General features: G+C 38.2%; 3 protein-coding genes across 4 annotated transcripts in view; all 3 read left to right on the top strand.

The window, feature by feature from the left end:
* Positions 1-10,915, top strand: part of LOC113492938 — a 35,133-nt gene extending 24,218 nt beyond the window's left edge. For both annotated transcript variants that reach the window (XM_026870687.1, XM_026870678.1), the window contains 3 exons: positions 7,378-7,496; positions 10,431-10,524; positions 10,739-10,915. In XM_026870687.1, coding sequence (XP_026726488.1) covers positions 7,378-7,496; positions 10,431-10,524; positions 10,739-10,900 — 375 coding nt within the window. In that variant the 3' untranslated portion in view covers positions 10,901-10,915. The remainder of the gene's footprint in view (positions 1-7,377; positions 7,497-10,430; positions 10,525-10,738) is intronic.
* A 2,903-nt stretch (positions 10,916-13,818) lies between these two features.
* On the top strand, positions 13,819-14,714 carry LOC113494784 (3-oxoacyl-[acyl-carrier-protein] reductase FabG-like). The gene has a single exon (XM_026873291.1). The coding sequence runs from the start codon at positions 13,901-13,903 to the stop codon at positions 14,669-14,671; it is 771 nt and encodes a 256-aa protein (XP_026729092.1). The 5' UTR covers positions 13,819-13,900; the 3' UTR covers positions 14,672-14,714.
* A 5,432-nt stretch (positions 14,715-20,146) lies between these two features.
* LOC113492967 lies at positions 20,147-22,403 on the top strand. Its single transcript, XM_026870723.1, has 3 exons — positions 20,147-20,552; positions 21,126-21,309; positions 22,019-22,403. The coding sequence occupies exons 1-3, from the start codon at positions 20,318-20,320 to the stop codon at positions 22,356-22,358; spliced, it is 759 nt and encodes a 252-aa protein (XP_026726524.1). The 5' UTR covers positions 20,147-20,317; the 3' UTR covers positions 22,359-22,403.
* Positions 22,404-22,435: the final 32 nt, after the last annotated feature.

Genomic DNA, 22,435 nt, shown 5'->3' on the forward strand with positions numbered 1-22,435 from the left:
GTTATTAGTTAACCTGTACTGTAAATACATGACATTGTTATTCAGGAACTAAGTCAATTTACATATCGAGTGATCGTCAATTCAGTACGTGACACAAATAAGATGAGGCGCGCACTTCGGGGAGCATTCCGTGCAATTCCTCTCGTGTCACCACTAGTTGCAGTCAATTATCTGATAAGCCACATCACCCTACGTCGCGACGTGCCTCGGGCGGACCTTGTTGTCACCCCCCGTTGCCTAGCAACCCCAAGAAAGCCACCCGATTAACCGCAAACAAAATTATTTCTTCCAATTTATTCGCCTTATTGTCCAATTAAAAGCCTCGGTTGTACAAAATTGATTTGTTGGTTGAATCAACATTCTGTAATACAATTGTCTGGGCAGCGTGTGTCTAGCGAGCTTTAATTTCCTTGTATGTTAGCTGCAAAAGACTCGCGGAAATTACCAATCGTCCACAACACAGAGCTCCCATGTACAGAGTTCTGTAATTAATTTTAACACATTTAATTTAATTTGCACGAACTGTTTATAAAATGGTAACCCATGCACACTAATTCCATTGATGTTTCGTGTTCCAGTAATTATGCACAAGGTAATTGCATAATGTATGCGTTGTTTCGCGTATTTGTGACAACTATGCGCCCTAAATAACATTACTCGCTAATTCCATTTAATCCCAAATCGATGGCAATTGTTGTATATAAAATAAACTTTGCACCGAGGACCATACAGACTAGACAGCGGTCATATAGATCCTCGCGGGTGGGATTAGCAGTAATCGCGTGATTTTATCGTTTCGATGTAACATAATGTGTGTTGGTATTCTCGTGACGCGTGATGTGTCGCCTCTCAGGGGCTCGTGACGTAAGCTGGGAGTGACAAAAGATGATAGCCATCAGACAGGAGACATTTCGGGTATAATGACATATCAAATATCCATTAAGTATACCTAAGTGTTGTGTTGTTATTTTCGATGTAAGTTTTTTTTTATTAATGTTAGCATTTAACAAGTAACGCTTTCCGTAGTTCGTTGTTCAGATTCAAAATAATTAATGGCGACAAGATTTTTTACAGCTACGTTGCAGATACGGTTACACGTGAGAGATATCTAAAAGCAAACCTGAAATCAAACGAAGTTCCCCAGTCCATTACTAGTAAAATCTGGAAATACAAGCTAAAATCCAAAGAGCAATAGTGTCCGAATGTCTTTGTGGCCAAATTGGGATCGGTCATGGAAATTGAGTTAGAACGGTATCGTGTATTCGGGCGCTGGTACGGCGCGGGCGTGCCGACCCTTTGTCGCGTCATCAAACTGTAAATTGGCAGCTCCCAGTACCGTGCTACCCGTAGCTGCGGGCGCCGGCAAATACACACGTTTTACAATAAAATGTGAGTTGTTAACATTGTTGTGCGCTGTTGTAAACCGCAGCTGATGTCAGAAAGAGGTCAATGTTCAAAAGTTGTTCGAGTATTTTACGTAGCGTTCAGTTTTATCAGCACTAAACTATGGATAGGTTTGGTTTATGACTCTACGAATCTATAGACGTAACGGAGTATTTCCGCTCACTTCTGAATCCTGCCTTTTTCGCCTATAAAGCCTTTTTCGTACATAGACAACGCTGAAACAGGTTTGTTTTCTGTTAAAGAACTTTCATAAGTGTGTAATACTAGTATAAGTATGTTAGTAGTAATAAAAGTTTTTCTATCTCTAATTAAACTTGCTAATCCTTCAGACTATGTCATCTTGGTCAATGGAACTTCTTATTCCTGATTCGATTTTGTAAGAAAATGCCGAAACCGTCTGTATCTTATCGTATGTCTAGCTTTGTTGTATACTTCAATAGAATGTCTCGCAAGTTGCTGTGAGAGACCACAGATAGGTAGCTATTGACGTGAATTCCTTTAAAAAAATATTAAATGTATAATATAAAAATATAGGTTTGAAATTACACTTGAGGTACTAAGTTCATTTCTAATATATAAAATATAAGAGCAAACACCAGCACAATTGGTTTATTTGCTTTAGTTCTCAGACTGATGGGTCTACTCTGAGCGACTAGTAGTGCGTAGCTACTTGCCCCTACTTAACATGCAATGTAAATTGTTGGAGTTAATGGAGGGAAGCCGACTGCTTAATGTCACTTGTCCCTAAGTGCTAGCAATCCCAACTGTTGTAGGTATTCCATCGCGACAGTAAGCCGTAAGGCACACATATACCTAAACGTTTGATTAACTGAAAGCGTAACACTGCAGGTAAGCTAAAATAAAGTAGGAAGGTATGCCATTTCATTCGCTCGTATATATTTTCGAGATTAGAGAATGCTCTAGTTTCAAATTTAATTAGTTTAGCTGGAATGAGTAGCGTAATTCAAGCTAGTTTTATTAGCAAAGCACGTGTAGAAACGCTAGTTCGTAATGAAAGCCAATGAAGTGTGCGGCGAGCGCCATCACTCGGTGTGTGTGCGCGCTCTCCGCTGGCACAGGTTAATTAAATTTTGACACGGGACCGGCGACCGCGGCCCGCACACTCGGCCCACCCGCCTGTCAATATGGATGACTACCAAGTAAATTGTACGTATTTACTAAAGCAAAGGACGCCAGTACAAGTTTACTCCGAGCTCGGCTCCTTCTTGGAAACTTCGCGTAATACTGCACCAGTCATATTTGTTTATTGCTTTGCTCTTTTACTGTCGGGAGTTCTGTAAGCTGCGAACTAAAGTTTTTGTTGCAAAACTTTAAGTTCTCTAGTGATATCAAAATTGGACATCTGCTCGCTAGAATTTTATTTCAACTTACATTCCGATGCGAAGTTTAAATTTGAAAAAGTTTGTTTTATGAATAATTATAGATCAGAGACAAAGAACATATGCGTATTTTTTATGAAACTTTCAGTTGTTATTTTTTATATATAAAACACTAGCTGTTGCCCGCGACTTCGTCCCCGTGGGTAGAAGATTTAAGTTATGATTTATAACTGCCCTGTTTTTTTCACATTTTTCATTGTATCTTCGCTCCTATTAGTCGCAGCGTCATGGTTTATAGTAATTTTTCAATTTGGACCAGTAGTTCCTGAGATTAGCGCGTTCAAACAAACAAACTCTTCAGCTTTATATATTAGTATAGAGTATAGATTACACCATTTGTGTCTCACTTATATACACATATTATTAATATAAGAAAGTTTGAAACATTTCACTGGCGAGTTGTGAGCGACTAGTTTAAAATACTCCGTGACGATAACATTGTGGGGGTCGCGAGCTCGCGTGGCTTATAAGTAGTACTTACGCGGGCTTGGTTTACGTATAACTTAATGAGGGAAGTTCAGAGATAACGCCGGCACCCACTACCCGCATCTCGAGTCACAACTTCCTTCCTAAGTTCATACACACGAGGAAAAATACTCAAACTTTTAATTAGACGCGTCTCTGCTACATGGTGTGACTGTCAATGAAGGCGCATAACTATGGACTAAGGAGGCTTAATTAGCAAGTCATAATCATATTGAAAAATTAAAACTTTAAACTTGGAATTTAGCCCCACGAGTAGAGATCGAAAGAGTTAATGAATGCCGTTTATAACTTTTTTCATATCGCACACAGCAAGCGTGGTGTGTATATAATATATGCTCTCATAATTTTGAGACTCATTTCAGTTCGAAACTAGTAAATAACAACAGTAATTGATTTACAGATTTATGTTCAGTCTCTCGGGATAACTGAAATTAATTTCCAATTTAATACAGCTGTTATGAATTGTTGATTATCTAGCAAATTGTGGGTCCGAGTCATTATTCGTTTTCAATGACAAAGCACATTGTGCCGAGAAAAAGATATACACCACATCACAGCACTCAGCACTGTAGGGCTAAAGATCTAAAACACAATGATAGCTAATTATAAGTATTTTTCCTAGTGTAGTAACAGTAGAATAGAATAGAAAGTTCTTTTCTGTACGCAATAGATTTACAGCAGACAAATGATACTAAACTCTTGCTATTTGCGATACTATCCAGGATACTGTAACAGTCATTGTACAAGCAATATGTTAGTAATGCTATAAGGGAAAATCTACGATTGAATGTCTCGGAAAGAAAGGCAATACAATCTGTTGATCCAATAGCGGAGACTTTCCTACATAACGTTGTATTTGTGATATCATGTTACGAGGCGTCCAGTCAACTTATTGTCATAAATCAATCGCCGGGACCTAAACAAACTCGTGTAACCGAGCAAACATATCCGCAATATAAAATACTGATAATGTCCGAGCAAACTTCCGAGCCTCGGATCAGAACAGCCAAGATTAAAGGTCGACATCACACATATTGTGTTATTATATTTATACTTGAATGGATAAACCCATAGATTATTAAAAATATAATTATTTTTTATACCGAAAAGTAACAGGAACCGAGTATATGCCTTTTCGAACGCTGTTTATAAGGAGTTAAATGTTTAGAATATACCAATTCACAAATTAGAACCATCTTCTAAATATGAAAGCTAAAATCATATGTTACTACACACTCGGTAAGTTTGAGAAGTTCTGCAAATTGTATAATAAGTAGAGCCCCTTAAAGCTGTAATCCTCACTTCGTATTCGCAGTCCAGACTAAATCCAATTACTGCGCGTCGGCTCAAACCACTATAGAACAAGGAATTACATTACTCTGCCGTAAACCCACTACTTATTTCTGCACATAGTCATATTATTTTTCGCTTTATCGTGGAGAAACAAAAGAGGAAATACTAATAATTTCTCGGAAATATAGTGAAGGTTTTTGTGATATTTGGACAGGATGGTACGTTCTTATAGACAAAGCCCGCTTTCCTGCTTACTTATGCGTGACGAGAATAGTATTGTATATTATGTTTACATAAATAGCAATATACCTGGTGTTTACTGACGAACGTAGAAAAATACCAGCCGAAATTTTATTAGCACAGAGCGACAAGAATAAATATAAACATGAATTATATATGTGGACAATAATTAATTACTGTTTACAAAGCGCATCCAATATTTAAAGTAACGCTTTCATTGAATGGACGGCGTATTAAATTTTAACATGTTTATTCAGTACCGTCAATTGGAGCGTAGTACGCATCGGCTGTTGACGCGACCTGTGCCAACATTATTATAGTATTATAGAGATGTTCCGTTTAAAATCAAATTCATTAAAACGTAGTCTGGAGGCTTTGCACTTGTAGTAAATTGATGCTCACGGGTCGCGCCGCTCCGGGTGTAAATGCAGGCGAGGCCGGCAGCTCTCGAGTGTCAAGTGCCTGCGCGTGACTATCGACTGCGCTCCGTGTAATCTGCATCGACATTTTAAAATATTAAAGTATTTTCCCTTTGTGTATTCCTACAGACCAGCGTTTGATAAAAAAGAACATTATTTTCTTCTGCTTTTATGCTTGATATTTGATCGTAAATTCGTTTATGGAAATAATATGGTCCAAAGCTAACTAAACCTGTATGTGCTAACTAAACCTGGTGACCATAGCTAAGCTCTTATCCCAGTACAACCTGCAATCGCGCAGATCTACATGAGGTATTTCTAGTATGACAGGCACCTATTAAACTCCATAATAGTGTACGCGTAAACTAGAACAAGTTGTTGTAGGTTGGAGTGCGCACGTATGATTGAGTCGCACAGTTCACCAAGTAATTAATAGATCGTTTCGAGATCGGCCCGTAATTGGACGACTCTCGAGCCGCGAATTGATTGCTTCATATAAAAAGGTGGTGGTAGATGCCACCGCAAGGGCTTTTGAATATTAATGGTTGTCATTGAAGAGGTTTTGTCTGGCCCGAAATAAAAATTCGCTCTTAATAGATAATGGCACGGAGACGTAATAGGTTTTTCAAAACGTCTGAAGTATTAGTTCAGGCTTTTAAAGTACTTGTATAAATACAAGTATTTCTTGATAAATTTATCAAGAACAAAATATTAAGAGGTGTACTAGATCTAATTTTACATACAACTTAAATAGGATATGCATACACCCAGGTAAAACATTTATCTCTCTATATTTATAACCGAAATTTATGCTTGAGTGTCATTTTCGTGTATTTATGTTCTAAGCATACCATACGGTAATATGCTCTGATGAATTATTCTGTTAAGGTTATTAAGCTCGTTGGAATCTCTATTACCGAGATATCCAAATGGTTATGTTTAAACATTCGCCAGAATTATCTATCCAAAACTCGTAATGGACATCGGCGAGTTGGCACACACCGCGGGGAATAGACGTGACTTTCCAAATTCCGACCATCCCGTAGAGCTTTATATTACGAGCAGTCAGAGCCACAGACGTCCTTTGAACATTAAACAGCTGTATTAATTTGGTCACAGCACTATTGATATACGTAGCTATTAAATTGCATTTTCCTTACCTCATTTATCCTTACCTCTACTCTCATCCTTACCTCTATTTAAATATCCCAGTTATTAAATATCTTGGTTCAGTGACACTAGAGATTTGCATTTGCGTCTACATTGGTATTTTAATTTAGACTGGCTGGGATCAAATCCTTACATTTGAAAATCCGTTACAATGAAATGCTTTTAAATCCATTAAATAGAGAGAAGTACATTGATCAAAGGGCCGGTGGCGAGCAGAACGGACGCGAGTGTCCCCGTGCGAGCGCCGCGCCGCGCGCCGCCGCCGTGCCACCGCCGCGCGGAACTCAATCATTAGTGTGCTCACTCAATGTGAAAGCGATTTTATCCTCGATGACTCTGCCTCTTTGAAACTGGCGCAATATTGTCGAAAGCAGGAAAACATTTTACGAAAAAAAAATTGCTCGAGACTCGGCGAAGAAAATGAGGACGGAATGCCAGGAGCCAATCGACCGAACGAGTCTCGGTGGCAATATGCTTCCGCGTTTACGTTATCGATGGCGCGACTAGCGGAACTGCTCCCGCTGTAAACGTAAACGAGCGCAGAGCGGGCACGCTCTCCTATCGCCCGCGGTTGTAAACTCGAGAGTCTGAAACAACTTCGTTACAACTCCGCTCTGTTTTGTTTCAGGCCTGCAATATTAGTTTTAGTCAAAAAGCTATTTTTCAAGCCGGCGTCGAAAGGCTTGTAAAGTTTTGTAATTTAGTTAATTCGTACTCAACGTTTCGTGAAGCCCTCGTTTACGTTCTTATATTGAAGATAGCAGTTCTCGTGAATTATTGCCGTCGAGCAGCATGATTGTAAGAATAACATCAATCGCGGGCTCCTTCGGTCGAGGTCGGCGGAGGTTTTAAATTAATTAAATTTGGCCTTCAATCTTATTTTGATTCCGTCAATTTTACAATACAAATTAATGAAATGATTGTGGTGTATTTCTATTATTGACTTGTGTTGTGTTTGCCGGTAGGTGCTGATGTTCCCGGAGGAGGGCTGGGCCCGCAGCGCGTCCTCCTCGTACTGGACGCTGCAGCCGAGCTGGTGGCGCCGCTCGCGCTGCAAGGTTGTCGAAGTCGCCGGCACTAGACGGTAACGAACAAAATAATCTGTTTAGAAAACTTCTCCTGTATTTCTTTTTGTTCGTTTAAAGTATGTTTAATTATCCCATGGACAAAAACACAAACATTGAATCACATTATAAATAGTACCTACGCTAGCTGCTACATGGTTTTTTATTTTTTTACAAATATTAAAAATCAGAATGATCAGATCATTAGTTTTTCCGACCAAAAAGCTAAACAATGCAAGTCACAAATAAAATTTCCAATTAATTTATTATTAATTTAAACCAAACCAAGCTAAATAAGCTTTCCTAATTGGAATGCCTGGCCTCGAAGTGGAATGTTACACTTATTTCTAAGCTAGGAGCTTAGAGTTGAACTAGGCCAGGTCGAGAGTCTGTTACAAATGACAAATAAGGAATTAGTGTAGTGTTAGTACTACAAATAAATAGTAAGACGACATCTTCTAATATATAAAATTCCCGTGTCACGATGTTAGTTACCGTACTCCTCCGAAACGGCTTTACCGATTTTTACCAAATTTTACATGCGTATTCAGTAGGTCTGAGAATCGACTGACATCTATTTTTCACACCCCTAAGTGATAAGGGTTGCTCACTCTAAAAAACTTTTTTATTTTTTGGACGAAATTGTTTGTTATTATTTTTGTCATAATGTGGCATTAAAAATTACAACTAGAAATAATTTATTAGGCAAAACAACGTTTGCTGGGTCTGCTAGTATCAGAATAAATTCATATTCAGCTTTTTGTGCTTTTTACGAAACTACCAAAACTTTATAATTATGCAGGATTTTTTTACTAGTTACAACCTAAAACAGACAACAGCGTTGCAAACAAAACATAAGCCACCCAATTTTGATTACAACATTATTCACAAAGTGATTTCAGCGAAAATCCCAAACAAAATTTCCGTAAAACGAGGACTGAGAGTGAAAAATATAATTAACGCCTTCAGAGCGGAGAGGAAACATTATATCATGTTTGTTGCACGGTAACGTGTTTTTCGCAATTAACCGCTGCGGTGCAGGTGAGCGCTAAGCCGTTGTTTGACAAACGGCGGGAAGTGGCCGGCGGCGGCGCCACTATCGCGCGATCGCAACACTGAGAAGTGGCGCGAACGTGCCGTAAATAAAGATGGCGGATGCTAAAAGGCTTAACGCGACGAGGTGCTATATTATCACGCCTTTATAATATTAACTCTACGACGGGATGTTGACTCGAAAATGTTTTACTGATATTCTTAAAGCAAGCTAAATAATAAAAAAAAACACCATTAAAAAAGGAGTTTCTTGATTTATCACTTAAATTGACATCCAGCTTAACAATACTAAACGCCCATTTCATTAAGTACCTACATTAGGGACTCGCAGTCCAGAGGAATTGTGGAATACAAATTTGTTTGGAGAAAAACGTCGAAGCTACGACACGACAGTTAAGCGGCAGCAGTTAGCGATTATTGCTGGCCATCGCACTATTTTGCCTAAATGAGTTGTATCTCACGATAGCCCCGCACTGATAGCTTTGCGCTTCGCCCTATTACCCATAGATATAAAACTCGCAAATTTTAAGGGCCTACTTAAAATTTGTGAGTTTATTATGGCGTTAGGACGATGAAGTTTTAGTTTGTCTAGTTCATAATACTCGGGCGGTCTACACAGTTTTATGAAGAGGCTATAAATTTAATGAAAAATCGAGACGAATTTCACAAAAAATATTTAAATATTTTGACTGAGTACGTAATTTATTTCGTTTGTGTAATTTAATAATTCGCATGGGCGACATTAGAATGAGTATGGCTGTCAGTAAAATCTTACAATAGCAAATACCGTTCTGGAATTCCGATAATATCGACGCTACCCGAATAGAACTTTGCAACATCGGCTCTAATTTGGGAACGTCGATTTAATTTCGTTTACGTCGAACGAAAGAACGTCGAAGCACGCATTTAGGGATTTTAATTTGGTGGTGAGTAGTCGGAGTGTTCTCAGCTATTATAGGGCGGCGGCCATTACAGGCCCGTTAGAGCCTCTATAGGTACGTGCTGGATTCGCGCCCTACTAACTGGGATACGTGCGCGGCATACAGAGCCCTCGGCCTTCCAAAATGCATCAGGGAGACTCAAGTTCCCAACTTTACACGTGACTTTTTCTCTTAAAATTAGTTTGCGTAACGCGGAAGGACTTCCACATTTTGCCGTCTTCCAAACCTTTGATACCGGTACGCATAAAATTTGCTTTCGTTAAGAAACTTTTGGAATTTAGGTTACCTACCTTTTAAAATATTTCAAGTTTTGCTTTTTTTATAAGATTATTTGAGACGAAAAGAATGAAATTTCCGGCCATAAATAAATCGGGAATAAAAGGGAAATCCCGATAATCATTTAGTAAACTAAACCATTGTATAAATGTACCCAAATATATTTGAACAATGTAACGAAACATTGTGCTTACACAATGCTTTAATATTCTTCCAGAACTATGCAACTAAAACTGAGGTGTGGAAAACAATTTATCACGAGGTACACGTGTCCGATGTCGTAGAGCAAATAATTCCTAGGGGCAGTAGTTATGAGGCAGTCGACCACAGATAAATCACGCCGCTCGCCTCCGTAACACAAGGTGGCCGATGTGGCCGAGGTGGCCCGCAGTGCCCTTACGTGGCCGCGGGCTGAGGTGAGCGTGTCGCACTAATTCTTGCCGCGGTGACAAACGGCCGGCCATGTCACACATTATCTGTCGCTCGACGTACACCTAAACACAGACTTTATCTCTTGCTTTTATTTTATTTATCGTTCCTCTCTGGAAATTTCAGTACACATCTATTGTATTTTTCTGGTATATGAAGAGTGTGAAATGTTATCAATCAAGGTCTGACATGTAGTCTTCTATTTTTATAAGGATACTTAGAGATTCGGTGTTCAGTTGTGATTATTTGTTCCAGGCATAGTACTCATGCGCGCATGGTGATAAGTGGCGCTAACGCAGTCTACATCGTGGGGACTTTCAAGCATATGGGGACGGATGCCGACTTTAAGGTTAGTTACTTAAAGTAATTTTCGATGAGCGATGATAATTTTAGTGAGGCTATCGCGTCACTAACGAAAAATAAAATAATAAAGGCATTTTTTACTTATTTTATTGAAAATTCGCAACGTCTGCAGTATTTTTTTCTTTCACGAAACTTTATCACATTTTTCCATAATCTTTGGGACAACTGACCTGAATCTGACCATATTTCTTTATGTCCAGCTATACCTGACGACGAACGTGACGCAGGCGGACTTCAACATGGGCTATACGATGACGGGCACGCTGGAGCGCGGGAGTCGATCCTCCAACACTTTCCAAATGACGCACTTCGCGGTGCTGCGCCGCTGCGACCACGACACGCACCATCTTAAGAACGCCTAGTCGTGTACACAGGAACTCTAAAGACGGAAACGATGAGTTAAAATGCAGATTCGACATAAAAACTACAACTTTACGACTTTTAATATTTACAAATTGACACATGTTTTTTTAGCTTGAATGATAATTATGTAAGAAGGGTATAATTACCCTTCATGATTCAACAATGTACTCAACTGATCATTGAAAAAATGTATGCTTTGAATTTATAGCCCTAATCTAAAGGCTGTGTCCCAATGTATCAATGCTCGTTTGCATAGTCCTAAACAACCCAGTCCGAGTGAGCTTACTTCTACAACTAATCAACGATGCATTATTTTACAAAGAACATTCGAGATGTTTCTATGATCTCACCTAGATGCTAGTCGTTATACATAAGGATATATTGCCAAGCGATATTGTGATCTCGAATTTTAGATTTTCGATTATACCTAAGTAGTGACTTTTTCAATTTCAGTGTCTAGCTCTAGTTATTGTCTAGATTTTTCTAATTAGTATAATATTTTAGGCACGGAAATGGAAAATAATTGTACATAATTTACATCTTAAACAAATATGTACAGCCGCTTCTAGAAGTAGAGTAGACACATTGATTATTTTTATAAAACCTAGTCTTTAATCTTAGTAATTACGTAGTACCTATTTAATTGTATGTTTTTTATTATGTAGAGATGATCTTATATCTCTTGTAAGGGTAATATCAATTAAGTAGAGCGTAAACGTCGTACTATGAAGCTTCTTTATGTTATAAATTGTAAGACAAGAGTCACATGTACCTGCTTTGTAACACAAGGAAATGTGTTAAGTGTAGGCGAAATACCTTGTAAGTAACATCAAAATTTATATTGTTTGCTAATTTCCAAATATTTTATTTTGTTCCAAGTACAAAATCAAAACAAAAATATTTATTTTTCGAGTTTCCAGTTCATCGAAAATATTTTTCATAAGTGAATCGAAATTAATTTAAAAATGGCTGCCAGCGAGATATTCTGGTAGCTCCTTCACGGTTCGTCGAACAAAATAATAATATATTGGTTGGTGGTATATCGACCGGGCGGAGTGTCCGCCGGCCGCCCTACATGCCACAAATATGAGCGTATTTTGTTTACGATGTGCTACGTACTAATCTCCGGGAGCGTGCGGCTCATTCCTAACACCTCCGTATATTACGGCGGCGGTATTACAGCCGTCACGTGATCGATAGCTCACAACAGACCATAGTTACGGAAAACCCTTTTGTTTTTGCTTTGTTTGCACCTCACCTTAAGTATTTCACTAAGTAGATGTCTCTCCATTTGTAATTAGACTCTTACTGTATAAGTACGTGTTAGTGTTAAGGTGGTAAGTGTATAAGGGTGGTATAACACAAACGTCCAGTATCGCACTCCCTCCAGTGTTTACACACATCATTTTTGTACAAAGTTACGAGTGTTTTATGGCTACTATTCGGCTATGTGCTAGTGTACGGTAGAGTGCATTTAACAGAACTTACTCGCCTCGTAATCATTAATCTCACCACCCGTGAAGGCTGTATAATCACATAACTTTCGCCGAATGTCTGAGTGGTCATAAATATCAACACAATTATGTTTCTTTTAACTTTATTGGCCATAATATACAAAACAGCAGGACATGATCTCTACATAAATGACTCCTTTTTCAAGTTTACTTCCTAAGCGAGTGAATTCTGTTAATATATAGCTTTCATCATCCATTTTAATATGTGTAGTATGTCAGTCGTTTCAGAAACTAGTAACGTCCTAGTTGGATCATTCGCTTTCATTACAGTGGTATAACTTTTCATACTATCCATTCATATATATATAATAATCAGTAGTAATGCCTCATAATAGTCTCTATCATAATAATAATCGCGAAGCATTCCTTGTAATAGCCCATATCAGATACTTTTCCTGAAAACTTACTTTCCTGCCCTCGCTTTTTAACTGAGGGCTTGAGACCATTACTTATGTCCATATATTGGGGTCTCAGATCCCATGTATTAAATATGGAGATCACTCGAGAGAGAAATAGTCGGCAAACGAACAACTCCATCATAAATATGTACTGGAAACCACATACTATATTTTAAGTTATGTTAGTAGTAGGAGGAAAGCAATTATTTATTAATATTTGCCACATAGAAAACTAATCTGCAATGTTAATATTGACTCTACATAAATATGCAAATCGTACAGCCGCTACAAATCCCTCTTGGGAGACGGAACAGTTTCCCTCCTCAAGTATTGACATCACGATCTTCAGAGCCTAAGGCCGCGAGTCCACCTGCGAACCTCACAGAAATGAAACAATATTTTGTTGTCTTTCGGACTTCATAGATTAAACTTCCTCCTTTAAATAAAAATGAGAAAACGACGATATTTTCTCAATACTGGAATAAGAAGAATGCATACATAATAACATTCAGTTTTCGACTATCAGACACCCATGTAGACGCTTTTTCTCTTGTTCTTCTAGTCATTACTTCTATTTATCTCTATGGTAACATAACTAACTTAATTAATCTACTTAAGTATTCATGTAAAGCAAGTGCCAAAGACAATTTAGGGAGCTTTTATGATAAGTTTCTATTCGAACTAAGTGACTATGTAAATAAAATTCGCTTCAAATTTTAAATGTTGTCTTTCGTATATCGAGATGACTCAAATAAATGTATGAAGAATATAAATGTGTTTTTATTTATTACCTTCCTTCAATAATGAGTAGGGACTCAATACTAATAGGATTATAATTAATATGTTGGTTGTGTAACTCTTGTTGTGTGAAAGTTCCAGTTAGGAGTACAATGCGTGTAGGTATGAGTTACATAATTAAATGAAATTCTATACTCCAGGAAGTGAACATTAGAGCGTAGTTTGAGTCTGCGGTCACAGTATGTCACAGAATGTCACAGTATGAGACGCGGAAGTGTGGCAGGTCGTGCGGCGGGTGTATAGCGCGGGCTCGCAGCGCTGACCCGCAGTCGAGCGCGGGGCCTCCACAATGTTTCACGATAAAGTAGTGCTCATTACCGGCGCCAGCTCCGGCATAGGAGCCGCCTGCGCGGTAGCATTCGCAAAGTCCTCCGCCTCCCTAACGCTAGTAGGTAGGAATTCCGACAATCTTAATAAAGTAGCCAAACAGTGCGAGAAGTTAAACCAACTACAACCTCTCACTATCGTCGCTGATATTACTTTGGAAACTGATCTTGAACGGATCACTGAAGAAACTGTAAATAGATATGGGAAAATCGATGTTTTAATAAACAACGCCGGTGTGAACTCCATCTCACCGACCATCACGCCGGCTGAAGCGTTCGACACGGTAATGACTACCAATCTACGTGGAACATACTTACTCACTAGTAAAATAACACCTTATTTGGCAAAAACTAAAGGGAACATCGTAAATATTTCGAGTATACTGTCAAATAAGCCCTTGCCGATGATGACACCATACTGCATGTCCAAAGCAGCTCTTGACATGTTTACAAAGTGTACAGCATTACAACTGTCTCCTAAAGGGGTACGAGTGAATGCCGTTAATCCGGGACCTGTAAAGACGGAGTTGTTCCGCCGCGGCGGCATGAGCGATGTGGACTGCGAGAGAATGTTCCTCGGCATCGAAATGAATTCGCCGTTAAAGAAAATAACAAAAGGGGAAGATGTAGCGGAACTAGTGACGTTCCTAGCCAGTGATAGAGCAAGTTGTATTAATGGAAGTTGCTACGTCATCGACTGCGGACTATTGTTGGGCGATGCTTCCAATTTGTGATTGATGAATACATACATAGATACAAGTAAAACAGTATTAAATATATAATCTTACGTTTGTATTATTTTCAAGAGAATTGTTTGAACGGAATATTAAAATATGTGAGGCGTGGTATCGAGCGGCACAATAAACAAAAGGGCCTACAGAACTTGTCCTGATAAAGCTTGTTAGACGTTCCCGTGAGTTGTATTGCGGCTCGTTTAGATTGCAGCGACAATTACACACCGACTGTGTTCCTCTGAAATATCTGCTCTTTTCTGGTAATGGAGAGCAATACATTTACTTATCTAGAATACGTAAACCTTCCCCAGGTGGGCCCCTAATACCGCGTTATCTTGCGTTAATTTCCCTCGCATAATCTTTTCCCAAATTGATTGTGCTTCGTGCACAACTGAAAATTAAATTATAAATAATATCGCGCGGAACGTTAATGTTCTCAGGAATTACCTTGCTTTTTATCTTGTTATTAATCTTGAGCGAGAATCTCGCGCTTGGAAGGAAAAACTCGACGGGTATTTCTTAGTGTTGAAAAGATAGTGTCACTTAATTTTATATACGGCTTAAAAACGTTGAGCGCAAATATTTAAACGTTTACGTCCTCATAGAGGATCTTCTAATTAAAGTTCTCGGATTCCTAGACTGGAACCGTAATAAAGTGTAATATCCAGCTACAAGTCGAGGCGTAATCCGCAACAAGAGTAACCTCGTTAGGCGCGCACCGGGGGCGGGCGCGCGTTATCCGCGATTAATATAATTCCCTAATTTATACGCGGCGAACGTTACTGTACCGGTTCTATTGTTATTGAGCCAAACCGCGGCTTTCAATTACGCGCCGCTCACACAGATATTACTTTTACTCTCTTCCTGAAGGCAGTAACTTTGTCAATGAGTGTTGTAATTAACTCTCTTTCCGCTCGTCGATTATCGCGCGTTTATTGGTTCCTCATTACGTTTAATGAGACTTGCGGGGAACTCTTGGGGTTGTACAATATGCTATTACAGATCTGACCGTATTTTTATTTACTTCAATTGTTATAGTGGAGTACTTCCCAAGTCTGATAAATAATTAGCTTTTAACATTTATTCTTTTTACAACCAACGATACTAAAAATCGATTTGCAATCGAAATATATTTCCTTTGAAATGTACTGTGCTCTTGCTCAGCTGAGCTGCACGTAAGCTAGGTTTAAGTTACAGTTATTCCCCGGATAATGACAACTTCGTAAATATATGAGACGGTAAATTCTAGCACGTTCGGTTGGAGATACCTAGAGCGAGAACTTTTAGAGAGTTTCTCGATGGAGCAAACACGAGTTACTTAGACAATGCAGTTAATAGTGTGTCACGTGACCACGTCCCGAATATAAATATAGCAGTAGCAATGTTATTGCAATAACATACAGTAGTAAATGTAAGTGCGGCGCTTGCAATCGCACGTCGATTGCATTATTCTCTATACCTAGTCGACGGTTTATTTATGTTTATGACGATACTAAACTACGCTTGTCTTGTAGTTTCGTCTTTATACGATCGCTGAGTATTAGTGCACTGCACTGTAATACTGTAAAGTTATTGTTTAATTATTATTAAGCGAGTTCAAAGAGATTACGTTAGTTTGCGATGCAAATGAGAATGTTTTATGTTAAATTGCAATGCAAAAGTCTTTGCGTTATATGGTATATGTATGTTTTAGAACATTGAGCCTCAATAAACAAAACTTTATTCAGTAGATCAAGGTGAAGAAAATCAAAACAACTTTTTTTGTTCTTGTTCGCTTCATCTATTTCGGATCAACATGAGAACTTGTCAAAATGTCGACGTTAACAATACATACAGTTACCGTTACTGTTACAGTTACCTCTTAATATCTAATTTAAATTATAAGCCAGCGATACTGACAAAATAAACATAAAAAACTGCACAATTATTGTACTTCGAAATTGTCGAGTAAGTATCGGGGTGTCCAAGAGCCAAGGAAGTGAGCGGAAGTTGCACTAGGTCGCATTATCGAGCATCTACCTTTCCGAGCACGTCGCCGCGTCCCATTTGCTGACAGTAATCTTGAAGAGTTGCCAGGTCGCAGCCCACACAAATATATTGGAACTCTTACACCCCAGAGACCGGCCAGCGCGGGTTAGGTGATCATTTCTTGTTTTGCCATCACCCCACGCAAATATAACCCCTATCCCCAAAACTTTAAAGACACAATTCGTTTAACAAAAAGCTAATATTTGTTTTGATAGGAAAGGGATGTGCAATCGAGAGACGTCTATTTAAAGGGACAGCAGATCGTTTTACTTGTAATTTGTACTGCGCGTGTGGGGAATGTGTAACTTACAGCGTCTCGGGAAGTAGATTGGTAAGCGTATGCATAACTAATTAACTCGGGGAGACGTGAATATTGCTGATTGTAACAAGCGGGAATTTGTTTACGTTCTCCGATCATATACAGAAGAAATACGAATCGTTGTAACTTAGATAGAAACAATCATCCACTGCATAACTTTTACTCAGTACCGCCTTTTAGGTTAATAATCACACTTTGAGTCAGTCTATTCAAATTCTAACTGTTAAGACTAATCTTAATTACATGTATGCTATGTCTGAATACTAGTTGACGGAAACACATAATCAAATTATCATTAAAAAACAAACTGAATTCTAAAATACTTTACAACCGTATAAGAAGCGGGACGCATTCCCCACTTGGCACGTTTCGGTTTATTTACAAACACGACCACCTCGTACCTACGCCCGTAATAAAAAAGATCGTAACCAATCATATTTTATCGGGTAAGCTATTTTTCGCAGGCGGATCTCGGTCCTTCCTCCGTTTATGTGAAACGCCTCAATTTCCCTTCACCTACACGAAACGACTTGTTAACAATAACCCGAGACGGCGATAAATCTTAGCATCCCAGCGTCATACTGATTTAAAAACCCTGACCAAAACACTTTTGAAGCTGCGTGTAGACTCGTAGAGTCTTTATTTTATTTTATTTCTTAAAAAACGACTCCTGCACTAACTAATTAAATCCTCGAGTTGTGGGGTGTTCACAAACATTCAAGTCACATGCACAAAGATACCCAGACTCAGGAAAAGCGTTTGTTTATCACATAAGTTCTTGTCCTACGCGGTGATCGACCTGTGACACGTCGCGCACATTGTGTTTGGCTGGTAACCTCAATCACTCGGCAGCCGTGCAGTCTTTGATACCAATCTCGTCTTTATTAGAGAAATGTTAAACGTGTAATCAAAATATCGTGATTACACGCCAGGAGCTGTGAACTCTAATATTAGATAACTATCCGCTGTTGTGTGTTCTAGTTTATTAAAGCATGAACAACATCAAGTGGTCCCACGGGATGAGAGGTTACGTGACTAAATTATTTTACCAACACACGATAGTCGCTGATATATGATGAATAAATAACAATACGTATAAACTACGATCTAGGCTATTACTTCCTTACTTTAATTCAACAGATCGTGGTTAAAAAATAAATTAGAAACTACATCCTTATCTGTCAAACCAAATGTTTGTAAGTGAAGGAAAATGTTCACATATTAAGGAAGAAGAACTATGGACAAAGAACCTTACAGGCAATTTTGTGTAGTTTGAACAAACCACACATTACTCAGTCCTCCACGGCTCTTATAAGCTTTAGCGTAGCGTGCCATGCAGATAAGTTAAATGACAAATTAAATACAAACATTTGTCGCTAAAGCTGCCTCGTACAACAAACTGTAGTAGGGTACATCCACACAGTCTAAACGACCCATATAAATAAATTCTCCTATTTTCGTAGGAACCTAATTCGCAAATAAAAACGCAAAGGATTCGGAACAAAAAACCACTCATTCGTTGTTTTTATTCATAACAGACGGACCGTGAAACCAAATATAAATGGTCGAGTGGGAATTTGAAAGACCTATTCAACCGTGGCCCCTCAATAAATACCAAAATTAACACAGTTCATGGAGGTTGCTGTCAGTTTTACAGTGTCTATAACTTTCAACTTTGTAATACGAATTACTATTAAAATTAATAATATAGTTCAAATAAGAGACAAAGTAAATAAAGCTGAATAAAGTGTGAACTATTATGCAGACGAAGGAAATTATCTGACTTCAAAGTGATTCTACTTATTTCCTTACCTATTAGTTAAAGAAACTTATTCTTCAAATTTCTACTATAAGTATATGTTATTAGTTTTGATTAAATGTTAAGATTTCTTTTAACTTAATGAACTAATGATGAGTCGAAGCGCGTAGTAATTAAGTAATGCAAAGCATTTACTTGCTGAGAAGAAGTTCATAAATAAACTGAAAAATAAATTAATAAGTGTATGGTGGTTTCTTAGGTTTACGCGAATGTTAGACATTGAAAAGAAACTACTTTTACGGATTTTATCGGAACTAAAATAAAAAATTAAACCGCGATAAAATCCGTAAAAGTAGTTTCATTTCAATAATAAGTGATTTTACTTCATGATGAGTAATAGTAGTCTGAAAAAAACTTTATCAACATGTGATAGTTAACATAATAATGTATTAAATTGTAAGACAAAACATCATGCGGCTACAAGTATTTATATACGTAGGATGTGTAGGACAGGAACACCGGAGAGATTGGAATCCCAATTTATTGTCTATTCTGAAGGGACTATTTATTGTCCTGCGGGCAGCGGCCGCGGCTTTGTCTCTTTGTGAGAATATTCCTCGTTTGAAGACATCTATAAAGATAATCACATTATATTTTCTGGAAAAGGCTGAAAGAAATAATCCGGGGTATTGAGGGAAGGTCTCGTGTCGATATACTTGACATCCAGTCGGGTAAACACCTTTGTTTCGACCCCTCAACACATCGTGTCACACAATTTATTGGTGCTCCGGCACACTTGCCGCGTATCACGGTAAATAAAACAACAACTCACAATACCCACGGCATCAAATATCGTTCGAGGAATCATTCACGCTTTTCCTTACTCTTCCAATCCTTAGCTAATTTCACTTCATAAATATTATATTGATTAGAATCGCGTATGTGAGGTAACTCACATATAAGTACCCCAAACCAGCATAAACTATATTTTATCAGAACAAATATGTAAACGATAAATTAATGTTTACATATTCATCCTTTATTACATAAAGACCAGACAAAGACCAAATAAAGACATTAATTCACAAAGACACATATGAAAACATATCTAAATATATAAGTATGCACATATAAAAATAAATGATTATATTTTTATTCTTTTCGCCGGCACATTATGAACGCAATATACATTCATAATTGACAAAAAGAGTACTTGCTCAGCATGTTAAACTATACATGCTGAGCAAGTTACTCATAAAGATCATTCATGTTTTTTGTAAGTTTATTTGGAAAGTGATAATTATAATTTCGTAATTTGACAAACGATTTCTTTTAAATTATCATAATATGTGAAAAGTATGTGCCGTGATGTGGTTACTGTCAAACGAAATTAAACATTTTACAATTAACATTTATCCGCCATTGTGCTAACAGGACGTGACCTGACGCTCCATAACATTAAATCGCGAGCAATAATTCAATCAGAAGGGGATTAAGCGGTCTCTCTCGATGTTTACTAAACACCTACCCACTGCGCTGCATGACAACCCATCTAGGTGTCCCTTCATATATTAATTATGATTTAAGCCGCTCTACGCAAATTCTAACACGAAAAAAAAGAAATTTCAAAACAATAGCCGATAGTCACTTAGTACTAATCGACATGAGCAGTTGTGTCGTGGCAATTACAAACATGTACTATTTGGCTGGTTTTATGATAACTGCAATCTGTTTTCGCTACGGGATTTGCAGAGATGAAGATAAAATTATGAAAGGTGAGTGAATTTTATTTATGTGAATATAGTCTATTAAAACTTGGAAAACTTTTCAGAAATAAGTTCGTCACATTTGTTGCGCAAACAAGAAAGTAGTAGTCTAATAACTGATGTAGTTTAGGAAGTTTCATTTGGTTGCTTAACATGACACATATTGTTGTCTTCAGAACACACGTTTACTTAAGGAATCTCGTACATTTGATTTTATCTCATGTAAGCACGCTGTCTAAGTTTAAAACTACTCGTGTAAGTCGGAGGATATCAAGTAGCGCCCCTGGGAGCCGTAATGGACCTGTGGAAACGGCTACAAAAGGAAAAGTCTAGACCGCAACGAGATTTAGTGCCCTAAGATACCCAATAATGTGCCGATGTGAAAAATTGCTCGCTTTTTAGGTGTTAAATGTATTTAAAGAATTTTTAAGGGTGTATCTTATAGAATTATCAGGAATGCTTTTAACTATTGTAGGAAAGGTATATTTTCATAATAAATGAATGTAATTTCTTCCATCATACCTACAATCTATTTACAAGTTTCTTATTATTTAAATACATCATACTCTTGATGGTTTCCAGCTTGCTACTGGCCCAACGAGGCATATGAGCCTTGCTTCGGTGGTTGCGCGGAGGTATCATGCGACAACCCGCGCAACCACCTGCGGCCCTGCTATCCTTACTGTGAGCCGGGCTGCATCTGCGAGGAGCCCTACGTGCGCGACGACCGCACGCACCAGTGCGTCCTGCCTCAAGACTGTTCACCGTACGTAAACCATTGTACCCAGTTACCGTGCACCTTAGTGCACACAGTTCAATGAAAATGCACACAAGAAGACTTTCCCCTCTGGCCAGACAGTAAATTAAATTACTAATTTGTTAGTGTACAAATACATTTCGAAGATATTTATAGAACCATTATATAGCTTAGTTTTTCCAATTGGTTGGAAGCTAAACAATGTGCCTACCATAGCCGCTTTCTCTCTATAATAGTAAAAATACAGTAAATTAAATATTTTATCAAAGCAATGACACATCGTGTGTCTCCGTAGGTTTGATCGTATATTGTTAACACACGCCCTTATCACGTCTCGATATTCTTTGTGAAGCCTACGAAAATCTTATCTTCGCTTTAAAAGGAAAATATATACCGTATTACACACTTGACAATGATGTCAACCAATATCTTAGAAGCTCGTTTTTCACTTCAGGTTGAGACGACCTACACAAGCCATTTGTCAAAGATCTCGTTACAGATTATTTTGACGTAAAATCTACTCTACGTTTTACGTCAAAATTATGTCACGGACATGGATAAAATTTGAGACAAAAAATAATATTCGTAAACAAAATTTAAAACAGTCTATTTTGTAGCTGAGATACACAGATTAATATTAATTTTATCATGAAAAGTTTTATCACTTATTTACAAGTCATACTTTAAGATATTAATTTAATTATTATTTACATTCCAGAACTCAGATGGGGATACCAGTGCCAGCAAAACGTGCTCAAGATAAACCGCAGCCTCCACAGAAGTACCCGGCGCGACTGTCCCGCAGTCACACCAAGCGATCTGACGACAACATGGACTTCGCCGACAACATGGATGGACCAAACACCATCAACGCGAATGGTCCCTTGACCGTCAATACCAAGGTCGATGATAACTTCAAGCAGCGGAGTGCCGGGAATGAGGTCTCGCGCATGGGTAACTACTTCAACATCGTTATCGCGCCGCCCCCCATCAAGGCCCTCCAGCCGAGAAAACTCCTGCAAGGAGACTCCTTCAGGAACAGCGCTAAGCGTATCTAAATGTAATAGACCAATTATAATTTTCAATAAAGATTTTGACGTTTCTATTCCATTGTTTACTTTTAAATCCTGACATA

The sequence above is a fragment of the Trichoplusia ni genome, chromosome 1, assembly GCF_003590095.1.
Source record: "Trichoplusia ni isolate ovarian cell line Hi5 chromosome 1, tn1, whole genome shotgun sequence".
NCBI lineage: Eukaryota > Metazoa > Arthropoda > Insecta > Lepidoptera > Noctuidae > Trichoplusia > Trichoplusia ni.